This window comes from Pleurodeles waltl, chromosome 8 (genome assembly GCF_031143425.1).
Source record: "Pleurodeles waltl isolate 20211129_DDA chromosome 8, aPleWal1.hap1.20221129, whole genome shotgun sequence".
NCBI classification, from domain to species: Eukaryota; Metazoa; Chordata; class Amphibia; order Caudata; family Salamandridae; genus Pleurodeles; species Pleurodeles waltl.
In genome coordinates, this window is record NC_090447.1 from 1,451,755,284 (window position 1) to 1,451,779,964 (window position 24,681).

General features: G+C 41.4%; 1 protein-coding gene across 7 annotated transcripts in view; it reads left to right on the forward strand.

Moving 5' to 3' along the window:
- The window catches only part of BCL9 (BCL9 transcription coactivator), a 505,695-nt gene that overhangs the window by 454,900 nt on the left and 26,114 nt on the right, over positions 1-24,681 (forward strand). For all 7 annotated transcript variants that reach the window (XM_069202611.1, XM_069202615.1, XM_069202616.1 and 4 more), the window contains one exon: positions 8,572-8,761. In XM_069202611.1, coding sequence (XP_069058712.1) covers positions 8,572-8,761 — 190 coding nt within the window. The remainder of the gene's footprint in view (positions 1-8,571; positions 8,762-24,681) is intronic.

Genomic DNA, 24,681 nt, shown 5'->3' on the forward strand with positions numbered 1-24,681 from the left:
GCCTAATGTGTTCAATTAGTTGTTAGTGTGTGGCACGTCACAGTGGCAAGTGCTGTGGTGCCGAAAATTGATTGACAACGCATGAATATCTGTGCCACATTGTGTGTGTGCAATGTTTTTTTTTTTTTTTCTTTTGTGTTGGAAGTTCATTCACTTTTCCGTCTTTTGGAGCGGAAAGACTCATCATTGTTGATAGGCCTGGAAATTCAAGGGGTTTGCCAAAGCACAAATTCAGAACAGTCTGCAAAAGACATTTCCATGTCGAAGAGGAATCACTCACTACAAGTCACTAAGATAGAACCCTTGGAATTGAGAATAAGAAAAAAAGCTTGAGGCCAAAATGGCTGCTCTGATTTAGAAAAAGAAGGAATTTGACGAAAGTAGTTTCCGAATTACTCAAAAAATTTCAAAGACAAAGACGGTGGGAAAGACTAAGTTTGAAGACATTCTCCCCCCCCCCCCCCCCCACCCCCAACCCCCTCCTTACACCAGAACCTCAAGAAGAGGAACAGACATTTTATCAACCTTCGGAGGAAGGGTGAATATGTCTGGATGCAGAGCAGTCACGCCAAAGGCAGAGAAAAAATACAAATTGTCCTCGAAAGATCTGGCGTGCATTAAAGGTACTGTTCCAGCCGACTCTATTATAACCTCGACGGCAAGGAAGAGGCTGAACATCCCATTAACAGGCCCACCTTCAGAACAGGAAAGTAAAAGGATGGATCTAATGAGCCGCAGGATGGAGAGGAGTGCGGCTAACCAGTGGCAAATTGCAAATTCCAACGCCTTACTAAACAGACACACAAATGAGCATTGGGAGGAGGTAGGAGACTTAATGAAACATCTCCAAGATCAATAAAAGAAGAGGGCTGCTCATCTGGTGAAGAGCGGGAAGAATATAGCGAACACCTGCTTGAAGTCTGCATTAAAAGCTGCGGACACATCTAGTCACTAACTGATGATGGGGATTACTGTGAGGCGCCATTCATAGCTAAGAATTTCGGGACTCATGCCAGAATTTCAAGCTAATATAATACACCAATTGTTTGGGAATACTGTTGCCAAAAACCTCAACCAAGTCGAGGACAATGAAAGAGCAAAGTCTGTGGGGGCTCTGCAGCTTCAAGGAGGAATTTGCAGAGGGTCCTTCGTGCAATGAAAGCCAGCCTCAAGAGGCATTTTTCAGGCAGGAGTTCTCTTCAGGGGTTCTACTGTAAAGCCCAAGCATCAGCTACACAAAGTTGGCAGTACCAACAGCAAGGAAGGGGTTCCTTCCGTGGAAGAGTCAGAGGGAAGAGGACAATCTGCGAGTGAAGGGACAGCCCAGACTAATAAGTGACTACATTACATCAACAAGAACCACAAATCCATCTATGGTAGGGGATAACAAAGACTCATTATCTTCACAGTACACCAGTAGGTGAAAGATTACAACATTTTCTCCAGGAGTGGAGGAAAATAAGTTCAGACAAATTGATACTAAGCTCAATACAATAGGGTTATTGCATAGAATTAGAAAAGTACCCTCCAACCAGTGGGCCTAAGAAAGTAATTCAAAGGAGGAAACAGAACAACTACATTAGGTCAAGGAACTGTTAGGCGGGTGATAGAACAGGTACCAACTCAAATCAACAAGGGAAATTATTCAACATACTTCCTAATTCCAAAAGTAGAAGGATCCCTTCATTCAATTTTAGACCTCAGGTTCACCAACAAGTTCATAAAATCTCTGAAGTTCAAAATAACAACTTTACAGGAAGTGATCCCTCAATTGCAAAAAGGAGATTTTATGGCAACAATAGACTTGAAAGATGCTTACTTGCACGTTCCAGTGAATGCAAAACTTAAGAAATATCGAAGGTTTGTGGTAAACAGGAAACTTTATCAATGAAGGGTACTAGCCTTCACAATAAAATCAGCTCCAAGATTGTTTACAAAATGCCTTGCTGCAGTGGCAGCACCCCTCAGAAGATTGGGTATTCATATATAACCATATCTCGACAATTGGTTAGTGAGAGCATACTCATACCAAAACTGCAAACAAGATATTCAAATAGTGATGAAGACATTGTACTCCATGGGTTTCTCATTAATCATAGAGAAGTTCTCTCCAGAACTGGAGCAGGAGAATGTTTTTTTGGGAGGAAGACTGAATTCAATTCAGGGGAATGTGTTCCCCAGTTAGAAGAGGATGCAGTCTCTCCTAGAGGAGGTTTGCTGTTACCGGAAGGGGCAAGTTCTGGCAGGGAGGACTGTGGGGAGACTACTGGGAAAGAGACCAACTCAGGAGTAGTTCCAAAATAAATAGCCGTAAGCGACAGGGAGTTGGGAGTTTCTAGTGGTTATCATGCTGGAGGTGCAGGAGAAAATAGCGTGGTTAAACAGGGAAAACATTACACAGGGAAGGCCTTTTCAGCAACCAACTCCTTTAGTAAAAAAAACTACAGGCATATGGGATGGTGAAGCTCATAAGGGCCCTCTGAAAATACGAGGAATCTGTTGGAATCCAGATGTGGTACAGCACATCAGCCTCTTGGAATTACAAACTATTTTCCTAGCTTTGAAAGCTTTCCAGAAGCACATTCAGGGAAGATAATAATAATTCAGACAGACAACACAACGTTTTACATCAATAAACAAGGGGAAACTTTATCTCAACCCCTTTCAAAAGTAGCCCAGCAGCTCTGGATTTGGGCAATCTAGAAAACATGGAAATTCAGGCACAAGGAAAAGACAATTGCGAGGCAGACAGATTGAGCAGACAGACCTCCTGCTTCCAGAACTGTGAACTCAATTAGAAATTGGTTCAGAAAATTTTCAAAATGTGGGGCACATCGCCAATAGATCTATTTGCAACTCCTTGGAACACAAAATGACAAAACTTTGCCTCCGGACAGTCACACACACCCTCAATCTAAAGGGCATGCTCTTTCGATAAACTGGTCAGGTATATTTGCATACAATTTCCTCCCAATTCCACTGTTACACAGGGTAATCAACAAATGCAAAATGAGTCAAATGACCTTGATTTTAATTGCACCACAATGGGCCAGGCAAATGTGGTATTTGGAAATAGTGCGCCTAGCCCAGGGAACCTTTATGACACTACCAAACCTACAAGATCTGCTGTCAGTGGAAAATGGGAAGGTGCTACACCCAGAACCTGAATAGTTCACGCTGACGACATGGCTCCTGAAGACTTAGAAATCTGTCACATGAAGTTACCAGAAAACACAATGGCAGTATTAAGGGAAGCGAAGAAACCTAGAACTATGAGATGTTATATTGCAAAATGGAAAGGATTTTCACATTGCTCTGTTAAAGATAAGTTGAATAAGATCACAAGAAAAAAGAAAGTGTTCAGATACCTAACACATCTTTTACAAGAAGGTTCAACATGTGCATCCTTGAAGGTCCATTTGGCAAATGGGGAGTTTTTTTTTTTCTTTTCTTTTTTTTTTTTTACAGCACCAGTGTTTAAAAGAGTCTTAGAGGGTGCTAAAACAATAGCACCACCAAGAAAAGTTACCAGCACCCACATGGAACCTAAATTTAGCTCTTACGCTACTCATCAAGAATCCCTTTGAGTCGCTATACAAGGCTAAGTTACAGATGCTGACTCGAACAGCATTGGCAAAGCCAGTAGGTTTCATCTTTGTTTTTTGTGTTGAAAAGGTAGTTTTCACTGTTGGTGCAGAAAGCATGCTCTATCACGGCTGCCGTAACAATGTTGCTAGCATAGCTCAATAAGTTTGAGTGCTGGTAAAACTGCATATGCCTTTCCGGTCAAACATTAAAATCCAGGCTGGTGTGCCACACTGCTTTTTAAAACCGGCCCTTTACTGTGCTGTGAAACTACAGAACTGTCGTAGCATGTGCTGTTTGAAAACACAAGGCGATGCCCTGACATACTGGTGCATTTGGAAGGCTGTAGTGCTGTGCAACAGTAGGTTTGCTGACAAAGTTGTGCTTCTGAGAGATCAACAGGTTGAAAACGGAACTAGTTATGCGTGAAGTTTAGAGAAAAATGGACATTTCCTGGTCAGCTTGAGTCTCTGGAAAACTTGGCAGGGTTGGGAATTATAATCTATCCTGGTACTAGCACCGGCTAACACGTGGTGCACCGTTTGCAGCAACATGTTAAAACACAAATAGTAAAGACGCAGAATGCAGACTTTTTAGCTAAAGCGCATACAGTGCAGTCATACCGGGACTCATCGACTATCATGTAGGGTCATGCAAATTGTAGCAGATAAGTAAACTGGGAGAAAGATTCCTTCGCTAAAGTGCCATCACCGTGACTGCGCAAGAAGCAAAAATAAAAATAAGTACCTTCAGCATAGTGCCACAGAGGAAAGACACTAGCTAGTGTCCAATGAGAAGTGACCAGAAGTAGTACTTGGTCCACAGGCAACCTGACGCCGAAGATGACCATAGGAAGTGAAGCAGGGCAACATGCGGACGTAGTGCTGGCCAATCAAAAACACGTAAATCAGAGGGACGTTGGACTAAGCCAATGGTAAGTTCAGGTTCAATAAGGGACTGTTCCTAAGTCCCTTTTAAGATTACCCCCCACCCCCTCTTTACAATAGATTTCGTAAGTAGCGCACCAGAGCGCGTGCAGACAAAACCCAAAAATGGCGTTCTTAGTTCTTCAGGAACCCTGTCTTCAAATCCACAAGGACCGAATTGTCATGAGGACAGAGCCACAATTTTTTTTTTTTTTTTTTACCAAAGGTGGTTTTGCAGTTTCACATTAACCGATATAATAAATTCCAAGTTTTTTCCAGAATCTTAAGACGCATGTGAAAGAACATTATACACGTTGGATGCAAGACGCCTCCATTATGTACTATATTGAAATGACAGCCTCTAAGGAAAACTCAGCAAATGTTTTTATCTTACTCAAAGAGCTACTGGGGAAAACCTGTTTAAAAAAAAAAAAAAAAAAACAGAAAAAAACACAGTAATTAAATGGATTACACATTCAGCTATGTCACACCAGTGCGTGAGAAACACTAACAAAAGCACCAGGAGTTCACTCAACTAGGAAAAAGAGAGAGTGCAACTATTGCCTTTATGTCGTATACTCCATTACAAGAAATCTGCATGGCATTTCGCCAGGTGAATGAAATAACAGTGGGACCATCTGTTAAAGTTGGTGACTACAGCAGGACGGAAAGACAATGCCTATTCTTGTACGTTTACGAGATTCATTTTTCTGGTCTTATCCGAGCACTTCTGTTAAAGATTTAATCTGAGCTTTTTAAGAAGCTGCTTTAATTTTGTTGCTAAGAGTGCTCACAGCTCTCTCTCCACCTGTCACGGAAATTAAACTTTAGTGCATCTTTTCCAATTTCCTACATAGCCTCCTTCCTCTATTTCTCTTTTGCCACTCCTACCAAACTGCAAACTGGATTGGTCTTTGTGAAAGTAGACTTCACCAACAGAGTGAGTTGATTGAGTTTTCTAGGCGTCATGCTCAGTTCTCCCCTAGGGGAGAGACACATTTCCTTAACAATGTTTATAGAAGATAGCTCACCTGGAGGACTCTTTCGACTGGCCTAAAAGGGGGCAGAGGGGGTGAAATGATGAAGAAAAAATCTTGGCACATCCAGTTGATCTTGTTTTTAATGTACGTCTTATGTAAACTCAGATTTGTTTTTCGCTTTCTTTACATTCACATACTATGCTTAACATTAAAGTGTGTCCTATTGGCTTTAACAGTGTTGGAAGATGGGGGAGGGAGTAGGCAAAAAGGACGGTTTTCTGTTTAGAATAGTAGTGACATTTTAAAAAGATAGAATGTGATAAGCAGGGTGACAAGTGAGTGTACTTTTCCTGATGTAAAATACTGCTGTGAAAGTCCCTCCTGGAAGGTGATAAGGTGCATCCAATAATATGAAGTTATTTAGTACTACTGTGTGTGGCACCATAGCCCACTACTTGTATTACATAGAATTGGTAACAATAGGACTTTCAGGCAGTTACACTATCATGCTTACTTATAAATGAAACTGCCCCATACAATGTCCTGGATGTTTCTCTTATCTCAGGTTCCCAGGCACGTGGTCCTATTCTCAACACCTCATTGCAGAGATAGTATCCTCGAAATGCCAACTAAGGGCTATACACCTGTAATTTTGCTTGTGAATATATAGAGACTTGTTCATTGAAATAAAGAAGCCCCTTTGCAAACAGATGGCCCAGGCTATCCATTCACATCAATTGTGTGTTTGAGTGATATATTGTTTTGATTTCACAAACTCAAGCCACTGCCTATATTGTTTTAAGCATATGTACAGCACTAACTACCCCGGTTATGGAATCGTAGTGCATTTTCTATTTGCATGCCTCTTCTTTTTGATTTTGGAATGCCATCCCTCAATTGTCTTTGGTTATTTGCTTGTGTGAGGTTTGTAGATATTTTCTCAGTGTATAGCTCAGAGCTAGTTGTGTAGCTAATTGTAAAGATGCATTGTTTTTCTAGAAGTGTGAAGGTAAGTTTGGCTACATCTTGGAAGATCTATTTGATTTTGAATGTTTCTTTTACTTCAAGGCAAGGGCACTAAAAAGGATTGAAAGCATCGTAGTAGCCCTGATGAACCAATACTGTTATGTGAGTTGGTGTGATTAACTCCTAATGTGCTTTTCACTTAGTCATGTCATGAATTTCCATGAGTAAGTTAAACTTACATATGGAACCAAAAAGGCCCTTCGAATATCCTCATTAAGATTAATCTTGAAAAATTAGTGCACTAGCACCTTTGAATAGCTAGAGTTCAGCAGGCAGACTAACCAATAAGAGAAATCTGTCATCTGAGGATATTTTGCAAGAGAAGGGCTTCCCTTCCTTCAACAAGGATTCAAAGTACTGGCCCAGATACTTAATCATCAGGAAGATTGCTGTCTATGATCATGCTTGCTCCTACATTTTAGTGGTTTCTGTGGTTTAGAATGCTTCTTATTTTAAGACAGTGATGCATGCAGAATGCTTATCTGCTCCCTAGTATTTCCTTGAGATGTAGCAGCTCTTATTGGGTTTCCAATTATTGCCACGTCATTTGAGCAGTAAACTCTGAATATGGGGTGTTCTTTGCCTTGTAGTTACTGTGATTTATTAATGAATCCGTGTGTTTTGGAGATTAAGCCAGTCGCAATATTTTCCTGTCCAGTTTTTGCTTACAAAAGTTAAACTTTGAATTGAGGCTAATAAGTTGATAGGTCTCTGGTTTAATTTAGATTAAGGTATGTGGGGGGTTACAATTGTATTTAAACTTGTGTTTATTTTCCAGTTCATTGGTAATTGCCGGCAGTTCTCTTTACCAGGGGATCGAAATACTGAATAATTAGCATAATCCTGTCCCAGCCGTGTAACCTGGTGCATGATAAAGCAAATTGTGCACATATTTAGCACTACAGTACATATGCTTTTGTCCTGCTGTCAGGTTTTAGGCAGTTCAGCTAAACTGATATCCTTAAATGTCTCTCTAGAATGGTAAGTACCATAGTGTCTTGGGATAACTAACTTCTTGGTTTAATTCTTTGTGAACAATGCAAATTCTAGAACAGTTAATGAACATAATAAGACTTTATCTGTGCTGAACCTGTTAAACAAATATTTTCGGTTTTAAATAATTCAGATGTATTGCTGTAATCATGTTTTTGCTGAGGAATTTTAAACATCAAATCACAAATTTAGCATTCCTAGTTTCAGTTTAATATTAGTTATTTGACTGTTGCCGTTGATCACACGTTACCGAAATGCCTATTGGTAGTGGCAGCTTACCTCTTCTGTAAATCTATCCATGCCAACTATTATTTATCCACCATCATTGGTGGTCAAAACCTACCCTACCAACTGGTCAAAAACCAAATATAGCACCCTGTCCCTACTGCATTTGTCATGTGTGCACTTTCCAGTGTTATCTGTAAACCAAAGGAGGGCTTCATAAGTTAAGTTTGTGCTGCACAAATGACAATATAGTCTAACCTAGTATTTTCATGGTCATCTTAAACAAACTGATATGTTTATCTGAATGTGAGGAGAGGGATTGTGGTGAAAACGGTCATTAGTAGCTGTTGTGTTTTTTAAAGAATTCCTGTTCCTTATCTCCACTAACCCCTTTTCTAGTATTAATTACTACTTTAGAATTAATGTGTATGCCAAGAAGCATTTTGAGGTGAATCATTGAGACAATGTAGTGGAAAGATGACATTAAAGTAAATGCATTGTTGGAAATTTGCCTGCAGTCTGATTATTTATCTGTAATTATTTGGCTATCTATTCATGATCTGCAAAAGCTTTTGAGATAGCAGCTACCCTGTTCACAAACCATTTGTATGTGTATACCAACAAATCTTTATTTTTTTGTTTCCAGAACATTTCTGGAGAGTTAATTGGAATCATTCTGAATGTAATTTGAATTGCATTTTTATAACTTACTAAATCCTGACGAGGCGTGCTGTGTGTAGAGAAGCACACTACTTCAGAACCAAATGTAGTTACACAATTGCATTGTGAATATGTTTGTACCCTAAGTAATCTCAGACATTCTCTCCACTTTCTAGACTGTAATTCTACAGATACAGTAATGTCTCAGGACTCGCAGCAAGGCCCGCACTCCTTGACCCCTTCCAGTGTCTCCTTGCCGAGGTCTTCCACACCTTCCCATGGTCCAGCATTGGTTCCAGAGTCAGCAACTGTACAGAAAACACAATCCAAAGTGGTCTATGTCTTTTCTACCGAGATGGCTAATAAGTAAGTCAAAACATGTTGCTCTTCATGTACTCTTGTGGCTGACAAACAAGCAAGTGGATCTCTAAGAAATAAGGTAGCACATCTCTTATCTCACCTGCTCCTTCTTCCCCTCCTTACCATGGTTCATGTGTAATATTTAGACCCTTCTCTTCAATGTAATCTCCTCCCCTCTACTACACTTTTTTTTCTCTACACAGTAATCCACTCTTGCCCTCCAAATCAGCCCCTATCAGGTCTTCCTTGATTCAGAACTGTATTTATTTTAAGAGCTAGCAGTCACGGTCTGGAGTGCCAATAAGCCAGTTCACTAGACAGATTTTGTTATGAAAGCAATCGTTTAGTGGACTTTCGAAATAAATTAAACTTCTAATTTAGAGAAGCATACTCTGGCAGCGTTGTCTTTGCTTCATCCTCCCTTTAACAAATGCTTTACAGTGTTTTCAGACCCTGAATGTAAGTAGGCACTAAATGCATATAGTGCAAAACTAGCCAAACAGGCAGCAGAGCACTTTACAGGGTCAAAGGCAAGCATACTGATTGATGAAATCGAAGTGGAAAACTGAAAACGTTTTCTACTGAAGATACTGTCGTAATGGAGGAAATTAAGGATCTTCATAACAAATATGGCCACCACAGGAAAAAAGAGCCTAAATGTAGCCCAAGTATAGCCCAATGACAGAAGTGTGCAAAACACTTACTTTTTTGTTTGTATGCAGTTTATATAGCCCAGACTTGATGCGGAGGCATTAAAGTACTTTACATGAGCATCAGTTACATTACACAAGGGCACTTTTTGGTTATAGGCATGGAGAGATTACGTGATTTGCCTAAAATCAAAGAATGTCGAGTTGATGCTCAAACCTGAACCTGGTCCCCCATTTGCAAAGTCTTCAGCTCTGTCTGAAACACCACATACTCTCCCCTAAGTGTAACAAAGGATCAACTGTATAAACAAAATGAAGATCGCATCTAATTTTGTTGCTATTTGAGAACTCGGAACACGTCTTCAATTTAGTTTATTATAGTACTAACCATTATTTGTTATGGAATAAGACTCTCCTTGTTATTATTTCTAAAGTAAATGCTTTAAGTATTATAGTTTAGGTTACATCATTATAACTTCAGGCGTTGTAGTTGTTAATTACAATACTGTGGGGAGGCAGAGGTCAGGAGCACAGACCCATATAATTTGAGGGCAGGGAGGAGGGTGCAGAGTCATCAAGTTGACCACGCTGGGCAGGTGGTAGGGGCAGTGGCAGCACAATGGACCATGGAGGGCAGGGGTACCAAACTGACCTTACAGAGCAAGCATTAGGGTTTGCAGCAGCAAAATACACTACACAGGGCAAGCGGTATGGCAGTGCAGCACAACAGGCCATGGAATGCAATAGGAAGGGGGCAAGGTCATGCACATGGACAGCATAGAGCACAGGGGAAAGAGACCAGGGCAGCAAGCCGACCATACTGGACAGACAGGCGGGAACGTTGCTACATAATGGTCCATGAAGGGCTGGAGGGAAGGGGCAACACATTAGGCCTTATAGGGCAGGAGGGAAGGGGCTGGTGCATGGACTCGCAAAACAAGGGGTAGGGTGGAGATGGATGTGGCAGCAAGCTAACTATTCAGGGCAGACGGGAAGGACAGTGGCAGCATAACAACCACAAAGGGCTGTAATGAGGGAGCCTGGGTCTGTACTTGGACAATGGATGGCAAGGAGGAGGGGCTAGGAGCAGCAATCTTGGGTGGAGGCAGCACATAGCCGAGCAAGGCCCTGCGTCCAACCCACTGAACCATGCATTGCGATGGGCATCTTACTTAATGTTAAAAAAAAAATAAAAAAAAACAAAATTAGAAATTCACTGAAAAAAAAAAAAAACAAAGGCTACAAGAATGTTATATTTGGGTTCAGATTTTGCACACAAGAACCCATAGAAATTCAGCTGTTCTAGTTTGTTATTTCAATTAACTATAACTCATGCCCTAAGGCAGTGGTTTTCAAACTTGTTAATGTACCTTCCCCGCCCTCCCCCCCACTCTCCCGAGGTGGGAAAAAATAAATAAGGACCCCCTCAGAATTTTTCATAACTATTCTATTAATTTGGCAATGTTTACAATGTCTAGACTTATTTAAACATAGCAGTTAAGTTCTGTTACCTTTAAAACGAAACATGCAATAGACATTTTTCTGCTTCAAACAAAGCAAAATTATCTGCATAATCCTTCTTTTGGCCAGAGCCAGAGTTTTGTGTTTGTAAAATCTGAACCTAACTATAACGCCCCTGAAATCTTTGGCTTTTTAGCACTGAGTAGTTCCCAAGTTTAGGCGGAGAGCAGCTCCAGTATAGAGCACCCTGCAACACCTCAAATGTCTCTTTTTGTAGTCTGCTTTTTAAGCATTGGATTAGCATAGCGCCATCAATGCCGAGCTATAAGGAAAAAAATATATATGCATCTCGCCATCTAGTTAGTTTTGGGCTTTGGGTGTTACAAGTTGTTTTCTTCGAGGCAGTCTTTTTTTCCAGTCACGGAATTGAGTGACTCCTCCTCTCGGTGATAGTGCGCATCGGCATCGACTCCTTTGTTAGATTGTTTTCTTTACGCCATCTGGTTCTGACGTGTTCCCTCTCGCCCCGGGACTTTCGATTTGAAAACTCTATATTCTCTCAAACGTTTCCGATACCATCAATATTGTTTCAAATGTGGTTTCTTCTGCACTCGATCCAATAGTCCCGTTGGGATCAAGAATCTCCTTTTTAGGTGCCCGTGCCCTCCTTGGGCCTATTTGGGCCTACTTCGTCATAGCCTGATGGATTGGACTCCATTCCAATTCTGTCCTCTGGGCCATGCAAAATATCCTTATACCAACCAGCACTTGGTCTGTAATCTGTCTTTCTCCGTAACATCGAGAAGAAAGCTGTGAGGCATGTCTGTCTTTTCGATTGAAGAAAACATTACACGATTGAAAGGCACGAAGACTGGAGATGGTGTCCAAGCACACTGAGTCCACCACCGACACCCTCGAAGAGGAGCAGGCACTAACGTCAGTTTAGATCCCAGACTCTGACTCATACCAGGGTTAAGACAACGACAGCCAGCCAATAGCAGCAGCGCAGCACGTGGGTACACCTGCCCCAACACCAGCTTTAAAAAAAAAACGAAAAAAAAAAAAAAAAAACAGCCAAGGCCTTGGGTGCATCACTGTTTTCAAGCCATGGTTACACCCAGAAAAAATTAATTGTCGGCTGACCATTGGGTTCGGCGCTGAAAAAGGCCAAAACCCTACATCAACAGGTTACCACGCCTGTTTTGGTGTCGAGGTAGAGCTGAAAATTACAAGCCTCGATGCCCGAACCGAGCAGTTGCCCAACATCAGATCTGAAAAGAGTACGCTGTGCTTCAGAGCCGAAACCTCGGCCCACAGCTTCGGAGCCAAAACATCTTGGTCCGACTTCGGAGCTGAAAACATCATCTTATTGCAGAGGAGACAGGGCTTTTGGCTCGAATGGGGCAGATGCCCAAAACATTGACTTAACATTCCTCTAAGGGCACAAAACATAACTTCTGAACATTAAATGGAGGAATTGGACATTCAACCTATTTTATTATGGGACCGCAAGCAGAGAAGAATCCAAATCCAGAAAGAGACTGGAAAAATTATTACTTCTCTGCCTCCACAGACTAAAAGAAAGTTAGCATTTCAGGAGACTCTTGATACTGCCCCACTACCGGCAAACATTTTCAAGCAGAAGGAAAAGCCGATACCTATTCTGTTTTCTCCACCACATTCAACGCAACTTCCTTTTTACCACAACCTCTCTCTACCACCACCGTCACCATCACACTCTCACACTTCTTCACAAGAAGAACAAAGGGGTGCTTCCAGTTACACAGTAGTCCCATGGGGCATGTACGATTCGGATCCTATACCATCTAATGATCCAGATGTCTACCCTATTAGACCATCCCCACTTGAGGGTAGCACAGCTTATAACCAGGTAATATCCAGGGCAGCTGCCTACCAGGCAGTACAAATGCATGCAGAACCTTTAAAAGAGGATTTCCTTTTTAATACACTATCCTCCACTCCTAAAGCAATACCAGTGTTTACCAATGCTTCCTGGTATGCTTAAGCATGCAGAAGAAATATTTAAAGAACCAGTTAAAGCTTAGGGTTCTAACACCTAGGTTTGACAAAAAAAATATAAGCCTGCACCAACAGACCCAATTTACATCACACAACAATTACCACCAAATTCTATTGTTGTCAGTGCAGCCAGGAAGCGTGCCAATAGTCAGTTTTCTGAGGATACCCCACCCCGCAAAAAGAAAGCAGAAAATTTGATGCTGCGGGTAAAGGGTGGCAGCACAAGCAGCCAAACAATGGCATATTGCCAATTCCCAGGCCCTGGTAGCAAGGTCTGACAGGGCACATTGGGATGAGATGCAAAACTTCTTGTAATACCTACCCAAGGAACACCAAAAGCTGGCGCAGCAAATTGTGGAAGAGGGTCAGGCCATAACAAATCAGATTAGGTCTGCTCTAGATGCAGCTGACACTACAGCTTGTGGAATTAATACCAGCATCACAATTAGACAACATGAATGGTTGAGGTACTCTGGTTTACAACAGACGGTCCTTAATATGCTGTTTAACAAACAGCAACTCTTCGGACCGGAGGTGGACACTACCATAGAAAAACTCAAAGACTCTGAGACAGCAAAAGCCATGGGAGCCCTTTATACCACACTATTTTGGGGTTCCTTTCGGAAACCGCAATTTAGGGGCGGTTTTAAAACCCAGACTGCAGAGATTTCCACCTCCCATCCAAAGCAAGGACAGCAGGGGGTCATTTAGAGGTTCTTATAGAGGACAGCGCTTCAGAGCCAGAGGAAAATATGCTGCCTCAGAGTGCTTCCACACCCACTAAACAATGACTTCCCAGACATCCTCCAATCCTATGTGTCTCCTGTGGGAGAAAGACTGCAACAATTCCATTCTCACTGGCAAAACATCACCACAGATCAATGGGTACTCTCAATTATCTGCAATGGTTAATGCCTAGATCTCATCTCCGCTCCACCAAATATTCCACCTCATTTTCACACTCTCCAGAACACACTATTCTACTAAAACAAGAAGTATAATCTATTACTCAAGGAGGCAATAGAAATAGTTCCCATCTCACAGCAAGGAACAGGGGTATACTCCCTATTCTTCCTTATACCAAAGAAGGATAGTACTCTCAGACCCATTCTCGATCTCAGACCTCTAAATCTATATATCCTGTCAGAATATTTTCACATGGTCACTCTACAGGATGTCATTCCCCTACTACAAAAACAAGATTACATGACAGCGCTAGATCTAAAAGACGCTTACTTCAACATTCCCATACAACCAGCTCAACGCAAGCACTTAAGGTTCGTAATCTCAGGCAAGCACTACCAATTCAAGGTACTACCCTTTGGAGTAACAACAGCACCAAGAGTGTTCACAAAATGTCTAGCTGTTGTGACGGCATACCTCAGAAGACTGCACATACATGTATTCCCTTATCTAGACGATTGGTTAATAAAATCCAATACCATTCTAAAATGCCAACAATACACAGTAGATACCCTACACACATTAAGGTTCACAGTTAGTTACCAGAAATCTCATCTTCAGCCAGCACAAATTCAACCTTATCCCAGCGCAATTCTGAATACTCAATCAGCATTAGACTACCCAAATCCACATTGGATACGAGCCTTTCACTACCTCATATCACAAATTCAGGTTAATCAAACTTACACAGTAAGATTTGTCCTGAAATTATTGGGAATGATGGCATCATGCATAGCAATAGTTCCACATGTGCAGCTAAACATGAGACCACTGCGACAGTGTCTCTTGCAACAATAGTCTCAAGCACAGGGTCGGCTACAGGATCTAGTTTTAGACCGCCAAACTTGCAGAGATTTGTAATGGTGGAATCACAGCAATTTAACAAAGGGGTGGCCATTTCAAGACCCTGTGCCACAGACCATAATCACAACAGATGCATCACTGACAGGTTGGGGAGCCCATCTCAACAATCTAACGATACAAGAGGAATGGTACTCAATTAAAAAAACGTATCAAATAAACCGCTTAGAAATATTAACAGTGGTCTTAGGCATCAAGGCATTTTAACCACAGATCATACACAAAATAGTGCTAATATGAACAGACAGCATGACAACAATGTATAATCTTAAAAAACAGTGTGTACACACTCATCCCAATTGTTCCTTCTAGCTCAAACAATATGGAAATGGGCAATTCACAATCACATTTACCTGGTAGCAGAATACATCCCAGGGATACACAACCAGCTAGCGGACCTTCTAAGCAGGACACCGAAACAAATACAGGAATGGAAGATTCAACCACAAGTGATTCAATATTACTTTCAAATGTGAGGAACACAGAACATAGACCTTTTCACAACAAACGAAAACACAAAATACCAAAACTTAGCATCCAGATACCCACACCCTCAGTCCAAGGGCAATGCTCTATGGATCAACTGGTCAGGGATATCTGCTTACGCTTTTCCCCTTCCCCCGTTAATTCCATGTCTGGTTAACAAAATGCTTCACACTTCCCTCACCATGATACTCATAGCTCCCACATGGGCACGGCATCACTGGTACATAACACTGCTAGACCTGTCAGTGGTACCACATCACAAGCTTCCAAACAGACCAGACCTGTTAACTCAGTACAGCGGTCAAATCAGGCATCCCAATCCCAGTGTGCTCAACTTGGCGATTTGGCTCCTGAGGTCATAGAATTTGGATATCTACATCTTCCATTAGAATGTATGGATGTTCTAAAACAAGCAGGGAAACCAACAACCAGACAGTGCTATGCAAATAAATGGAAACGTTTTGTATACTACTGTCAACCTAAAAATATAGATCCACTTAAAGCATTGGTACAGGATATTGTGTGTTTGCTTTATTTACAAAAAGCTAATCTTGCCTATTCCTCTATTAAAGTTAATCTAATAGCCATATGAGCCTACCTACAAAACAGACAACATATCTCCCGGTTTAGAGTTCCTGTCATAAAAGCATTTATGGAATGCTCAAATGCATTATTCCACCTAGAGTTCCACCAGCTCCTGCATGGAATCTTAATATTGAACTCACGAGATCTATGGGTCCCCCATTCGAACTCACACTCTTGCACCATTCAGTTTCTAGCATGGAAGGTTGCTTTGTTGGTAGCAAATACTTCCTTGAGAAGAGTAAGTGAAATTCAGGCATTTACTCTAGAAGAACCTTTCTTCCAAGTACACAAGCTCAAAGTAGTACTTAGGACAAATCCAATTTTTGTTTCCTAAAGTGGTTTTATCTTTTCACATTAATCAGTCATTGGAATTGTCAGTCTTCTTTCCACAGCCAGACTCTACTGCTGAAAGAGCTCTCCACACTTGATCTCAAGAGCTCCAGTGTATTATGTTGACAGAACAAAGGACTTTAGGAAAACCAAACAACTTTTTGTTGCTTTCCATCAAGCTCATAAAGCTAATCCCATTTAAAAACAAGGATTAGCTAGATGGATTGTAAAATGAATTCAAACATGCTACCCCAAAGCAGAAAGGCAGCTATTGAATCCAAAAACACATTCCACTAGGAAAAGGGGTGCCTCCATGGCATTCTTAAGAAATATACCAATGGCAGATATATGCAAAGCAGCCACATGGTCCACACCACATACATCCATGAAGCATTACTGTGTGGATGTGTTATCTAGACAACAAGCCAATGTTGGACAAGCTGTGCTAAAAACACTATTTCAGACTACTTCAACTCCTACGAGCTAACCACTGCTTACTTGGGAAGAGAACTCGATTTTAGTCTATGTACAGCATGTGTATCTGCAGCTACACATGCCATCGAACGGAAAATGTCTCTTACCCAGTGTACATCTGTTCGTGGCATGTAGTGCTGCAGATTCACATGCGCCCCCTCCTCCCCGAGAGCCTGTAGTTGTTGTACATATGTATATACATTTGCATGGACATCTTATTTACTTTTTATATATATATAGTTGTACATAGACAATTCTTCACTCCCTACTTCACCCTCCTGCAGGAACACAATCTAACAAAGGAATCGATGACCATGCGCACAATGACCGAGAGGAGTCACTCGAGCCTGTGACTCGAAAAAAGACTTCTTCGAAGGAAAATAACTTGTAACGCTCCAAGCCCAACACTAGGTGGCGATATATGCATAGGATGTGAATCTGCAGCACTACATGCCACAAACAGATGTACACTGAGTAAGTGACATTTTCCATATATGTATATGTGTATATATCAACTCCCAACAGTACCGGCGATCTGAGGTGTACTCCGGTTGTCCCACACTTAAGACTCAAATTTCCCCCCAGTCTGAAAGGAAAACTCACTCTCCTGTGCAGTGGCACATCTTATTTTTAATAAGACTGCTTCCCCCAACGCATTATGGCCATAGCCTTGGTCCCTAGTTAAGAGTGAAGCGAAAACCATCATTACTAACAGTGTCAACATAATGTGAAAACAGTATGAAATGACTTTCTCAGGTCCTCATAGTGTATGCAGAAAAAAGGGGGCCAAATTGCAATGTATTTAATTGCTTAAAACAGCACTCGTAATGAAGCATTTTTCTTTTTAAATGCTATTGCCAAATCTGCATAAGGGTAAAATAAGCAAGAAAGCTAAAGTAATTTATACCTGTTTTGTTGCACATCATTTATGACTATTACTGTGATGTCTATATCGAGACCCAACTCAAATGATTAAGTGCAACATAAACCTATATCAATTCTAGAAGTGCAGATGAGTTAACTGGTTATGCTTACTGGAATAGTCCAGAGTCGGAAGGTATGGTCTGAGAAGCCTGACTGAAGCATCTTTCAAACGGACTGTAATGATCCAACCCAGGCAGTGCTCATTCAAGTGAGTCCATGATGCATGAATCTTGATGCATAGAAGTAGTGGTCAGCATTGTCCCCTAATTCAATGATTATATTTTAGCCCATGAAAAAAGGATTTAGCAAAAACATTATACATATTCTAATAAAACTCCCTGATTAATGAGTAACAAAATAGGAACAATTCATATACTTGCAAAATAACAATTACATAATACTACCCATGAATTATCAAAAATTAAATACTGACCAGAGACCCTGCTAACATTCGGCGGTTGTGCATAGTAGCCCATGTGGACAAACGTCATACCAGATACATGAAGACATAATTCAGTAATGAAGAAAGGGAGCAATTAGCTGTTAGTTCTGGGCAAAGTTGTTACTTGAGTGAGAGAGGCAAAAGATATTCAAATCTGTACTACCTAGATATGCAGTACGTAACTCCATGAAACCAGAGAGGAGAAGACAATAAACATATTACAGGTTAAATACATGACCAATTCATTAGCCAAAATGTACTGCTTATTTTTCCCTGGAATTCAGTCCCTTAGGTATCAGGGTGTCAAAGTCTATGGTAAACCTTGATTCCTGAATGCGAAGTTTTCGTTCCCTATCACCACCTCTGATTTCAGGTGTGATAGCATCAATCACCACAAGTTTGTGAAAGTGTTTCAGTGAAGTGCCATGACCCGGGGTACTGCTTGTCATTCTGTCGTATGGCCCTCATGTGTTCCAGGACATACTTTTTGGCCTTGTGTATCGTGCTGCCCTGTGTAAATTTTCCAGCATGGACACAAGCAATATACACAATATTCTGTGGTACTCTTAATCTTTCTAATTTTGTAATGTCTAGAGGTGTTTGGAATTTGTAATTTAGAATAGCTAGAGCATTTAATGCAGCAGTAGAAAGCACCCCCTCATAGTCTGTCACCAGATTTTTACTCTATCCAGTAATGAGACTTGTCTTAAATGTGATTTGAGGAATGCTGTTGACATATTTGGCTAGAACTTCATCTGTCTTGAGTACATGCCAGTGTTTGTTGAATAATCTCCTAATGTGCGGTGCTTGGTTGGAGAACGACATGATGAACCTCACATTCCCTCTGTCCACACTGCTGCCTTTTATGCTTGGATGTAATAATTGCAACCTGGGAACCAAGCCCACCCGTGCACTGGCCTGTTTTATTGTTCTCTCACTATTGCCCCTTTCTCTAAACATCTATTTCATGACTTCCCTCTCTTCTGAAGTCACCACCAGTGATGCAGTTGCACTTAGCGTTGAGTAATTCACCGTCCGTGATTCTGTAAGTCAGACTGTTGGGGTGTGCACTACTGGCAAAAAGAGGACTACTGCCAGCTGTCTATGAAACAACCTTTGTGTTGAGTGTGTCTTTGGCTACCATAACTTCCATATTAAATTCAGTGTTGGTCTTAATAATGTGTCCTACGAAGTGCAAGTTCTGTTTGTTATCATTCAACTCAGAAATTAATTCGCAGGCAGATTTTTCATCACCTTTCCAGAAGGCAAAAAATTAATCTATAAATCTGGTCCATAGCACAACCAGTTCCTCAAAGCTCACCAGTCTGCTGGATACTGCTCCTCCCACCAGCCCATAAACAAGTTTGCAAAGCAGGTGCCCATCGCAGTCCCCTGGCCCCGATTTATATATCTGATTGATTGTCAAAGAAAAAATAGCTGTGGGTTAAACAGAAAATAAAGCATATCCAATAACATCTAAGTGCAAAAGAAGGGAAATGGTTCTTGCCCTCAAAAAAATGTCTAACACCTAACTTGTGCTTAATTCTGGTGTATAGTCTGGTCACATTAGGGGTCATCAATAAAAAGTCCTTCTCCCAATGTATGCCTTCTATAATGCTCAGGAAGTGAGTAGCATCTTATAAATAAGCTGGAAGTGCAGATACAAATGGCCTTAAATATTGCTAGATACATTTAGATGGATTCTGAAGCAAAGATCCTACAGATTACACCATCGGCCTTCCAGGAGGGTTAATAGAATATAGAAGAATGTATACTAAACAAAAAGTCTGCAGACCCGTCCTTGTCCTCCTACGGTGCCAGTGCTCACGCTGCGGGTGCAGTTCCTTTGATAATCTTAAAACGGTATCCCTGAAGAAGAGTTGGCGTGTCCTAAAATAACAAGTTTTGCACTACATCCCAGTGTGGCAGTAACTCTTCATTAGGGAGACTTTTGGAAAAAAAATTGTGTATGTATATATTTGTGTGTGTGTATATATATATATATATATATATATATATATATATATATATATATATATATGTGTGTAATTAAAAAGAAAATGAAAGGAGAAACACGAGCCCTAAGATTATTCAACAGTGAAAGTAATATTTATATTGGATGCAATCGTAATTGTTTATCCAGTATACATACTAAGAAAAAATTAAAAATAGAAACATATAGTAATTTTGACATTATTAGTCCCATATTATAACTAAATAATCACATGATACAGTAAAATAATTGCCCTAATGAAATAGATCTAGCCTCAGAAATTAATAGTTATTCCATCCAGTTTTTCGAACACCTGAAGACTAGACAGCACAATAATTTATCTCCAGGTGGTGTACTCACTTTCTGTTATATCCTAAAAACAGATACTGAGACAGCAAAATGTGTCAGGGTAATTCAATTTGGTGTTTGTTTACATGTCTCAGAGTAGATACTTTGCCATGGGCGAAAAGCAGCCATTTCAGTGTCTTCTCTCTAACACAGCACAGCGTAAGAGCTTTCTTGATTGCATCTGGTCCAGACAGGGCAGATGGGCTACCACCAAAAAGCTGTGGTGTTACATGTCTTCAAACCGTACCCTTTCCCCAGCCACAGAATCTGCCTGTGCAGCTGGGAATTCCCCAGCAATGGAAGATAACTGAAGATAGAGGGGTGCTTCTCACAATATTTGATTATTGCATGGAATGTATTCATCCCCTCATCAACCACCAATAAATACTAATGCAGAATGGTTTACTACACCGGATATGAGAATTTACGGTGCTGGTTCTGAGAGGGGCCATACTACCTTATACCACTGCCATTTCTAAGCGGGTTACTGTTACCCAGTGTAACAGTCCTCCATCTTCTGACCTTCGTAGAATGGAAGGCTCTCAAAATTGCCGGGATTCAAACTCTAGAATGACATATCACACTACTAAGTCAGTAGCGAGTATGTATTTAAATAATTGAGCATACAACAAAGACATTGACATTTCATCATTCCGTCAACACCTTTGATGGAGCAAATACAAGGATACAACGACCCAGGGGAAACGGTCTCCAGTTATTCCAGAGCCAGCAGAGCTGTTCTACGAGGTATAGGATCCAGAGTCCCAGATCCTGTTTCAGGAACGCAAAGGGTCAGAATGTTTCAGAGCGTAATGGCAGAACCGTGACACAGATTACCCCCAAAGAGAGATTAGACACATACCTGTCAAGGCCTTCACCTCCAGACAATATTGTGTTGTCTAATCAGTTTATTAAGAATGGTGCTAACAAGTATGGGGTCCCATTGAAGAAGTTTCAGCCAAGTTTTTTATTAGACATTTCTACCCTAACAGAACAAGAGCCAATATTTGCCCATGCTCCTGAGCATCCTGGACCAGAGGGAAGAGGCCTTCAAAGAACTTGCAGTTCGGTGACACCTAAGGCTGAAAAGAAGTATAAGCATTCCTCTGAGGATCCTGCATACATCATAGGTCATGGGCCAGCGGATTTCAATATTGTGGCCACCACCAAGAAAAGGGCAACTGTGCCAACTTCTTTCAGATCACCTCTGGATAGAAGAGGATTGATATGGTGGGGAGGAAGGTTTGAAAGGGAAATAACTCCATGGCGTATCACAAACTCTAATGTTCTGCTGAAAGGCTATGCCTGCCAATACTGGGAAGAGATGGCAGAGCTGATGAAACACCTACCAGAGCAGTATCGGAAGAGAGCTGCATTGAGGGTAGAACATCACTAACATCTATTTAAAATCTGCACTAGGCGAGCAAACAATGACTGGGACAATCCTAAAAAGACCCATTTGGCTACAGGTTTCTTGCTTCTAAAATGAAGTTCAAGCCAACATCATCAGTATCTCCTTCAGCAGGGAGCACTTGTTTGGGAGCGCAGTAGATGATACACTGCTAAAGCTGAAGAAAGACAATGACCTAGCAAAGTTGATCACAGCCCTACCATTCAAAGGGTGACACAAAAGGGGAGTTACACCCATAAGACCACCAGTGGGTAGAGGTGCCTTTCAAGGTGCAGCTACACACCAGAGCTTCCACAGAATAAGCCAGGTGAAGGCGCAGCTACAACAGAGGCAGTATCAAGTGCCACAGAGACAACAGAGGCAAAGGACAGTCACCCAGAGCTGTGGATGCTTCAGCCAGCAAGTGACGTACGAATCCAGGCCCACCACCCACACACAGCATTTGTGGAAGGAGGATAGGAGCCTTCCTCCAGGAGTGAAGGGAGGGCACTGCAGGCAGGTGGCTACTCAACATTCTCTATTATCCAACACAGGTATTGCATGGATTTGATTAAACACCCACCGAGGCGAGGACCGAAGAAAAGTAGCTATACAAGAGAAAAAAGACCTTTGTACCATAAGAGGTGAGGGAATTATTACAGAAAAGGACAATTGGGAGAGTACCCTTGAAGGAAATCAACCAGGTGAACTGTCTAACCTGCTTCCTGGTGCCAAAACCAGACAAATTGTTACAGCCTATACTAGACCTCGGTTTCTTAAACAAGTTCATAAAGACAGAGCATTTCAAAATGATAACGATACAAGATGCCTTTCCACAATTCCGACAGGGAGCCTATATGACGACCATAGACCTAAAAGATTCATATCTACACATCCAAATAGACCACAACCACAAAGAATGTAATGCTTCGTAATAGACAATACACGATTCCCAATTCAAAGTGCTGCCATTCACAATAAAATTAACACCCAATGTTTGCAAAATGCTTAGCACAATTGAAGCACACCTGAGAAGAAAAGGATTACATGTGTACCATTAGCTAGATGACTAGCTGGTAAAGGCAAGCTCACTACAAAAGTGCAGAAACAGCCTAAAAGCAGTGATGACGACACTGAAGACTGAAATTTTCCATTAACAACGAAAAATTATCACCCACTCCAGAGCAAGAGAAGCTCTTTTAGGGAGCAAGGATCAACACAACACAAGCGAAAGCATATCATTGCAAAAGGACATCATGTAATGAACGTGGAACTTTGTGATGTAACAAGACCAAACGCTATATATCATGTTACATGAGCGTTATACAAGTTGTGTAATTTTACTTATAGACCCATTTGCCCATTCCCTGTTTACTACCTCTAGTGAGCGTGACTACCTAACTGTTTACATTGGAGAAGCAGATAGATAATACAAGAAGGTTGTCTATATCAGAGGACGTAGTTCTGACAGTGAGGACTGTAGGAAAGTTGCTAGGAATTATGGCTTCCTTCATACCACATGCTAGGTTATGCATGAGACCAGCACAACAATGGCTCTAGAGCCAGTTGTCACAAGCAACAGGGAATTGGGAGGATGTAATGGTTGCCACACAAATAGTGCACAGCGAAATGGCATGGTGGAACAAGACATAAAAGAATCAGAAGATCCTTCAGAGCGCCAACTTCAGCAGTGGCCATCACTACGAAAGCCTCACCTATGGTATAGGGAACTCATCTGGGGAAGCTCAAGATGAGAAGTCTGGAGACCAGAAGAGTCGGTACAGCACAAACTTACCGGAGCTAAAGATACTGTTCCTAGCCGTAAAAGCCTTTCAGAAGCAGCTGTGGGGGAAATCAATACAAATTCAAATGCTAACATAACAATGTTATACTTCAAAAAGCAAGGAAGAACAAAGTCCTATTCCCTATTGTGGCTAGCACAAGAGTTATGGACATGGGTTGGACCTGGGATACCCAAAACAACAATAGATCTACCAGGGCTAGACAATGTAGAGGTGGACAAACTGAGCAGACAGGCATCCACCTCACGTGTGGGGGCTGAATTAGACCGGGAACAAAAAGGTGGGGGATACCAGAAATAGACCTATTTGCAAGATCAGAAAACACAAAATGGCAATTCTTCGCATCCAGGGTTCCACACCACCAATCCCTAGGGATGCACTGTTGATAAGATTTGCTTATGCTTTACCCTCATCCCACGGTTACTAATAGTAATCAACAAATGCAGACAGTTGCAGATGACTTTAAAACTCATCGCCCCACAGCAGGTGAGATAGCCCAGGTTGTCTGATCTAATAGACACACACCAGTGTGCAGAGACTACCAGCATCACAAGACCTGCTCTGCCATGTAAAGGGGGAAGATTCTCCATCCAGAACCAAACGGTGAGTTTAGCTGCAGGGCTTCTGAAGACTTAGAATTCAGAAACCTCGTACTTTCTGAAAAAGTAATGGTGGTCATCAGGGAAGCAATAACAAGGAAATGCTACACAGTCAAGTGGGGGAGATGCACAAGCTGGTGCCAAATATCTGGCTTTTTTCAGGACACAGGACAGTACAGTTATAGTGTATCTCACACACCTGCTAAACAGTAAGCTAACTTATTTGTTGCTAAAGTTACATCTGGCGGGGACAGTGGCCTTCTCAGGGGATGCATAGGAAGAAACTTCTTCACGGCACCAGTGGTTAAAAGATTTTTGGAAGGGGCAAACAGAATAGCCCCACCAAGGAGTGCACCAACACATATATGGAACCTACATGTGATGCTAACCTAACTGATGAAAGAACCATTTGAACCACGCCACAAGGCCATCCTAAAATTTGCCACACTTAAAATTGCCTTTCTAATTGCAATGACATAACTCTGTAAAGTAAGCGAGCTGCAGGCACTCAACAATAAGGAGCCATACATGCAAATACAAAAGGAAAGAGTAGTCATGAGGACCAACCCATGTTTCCT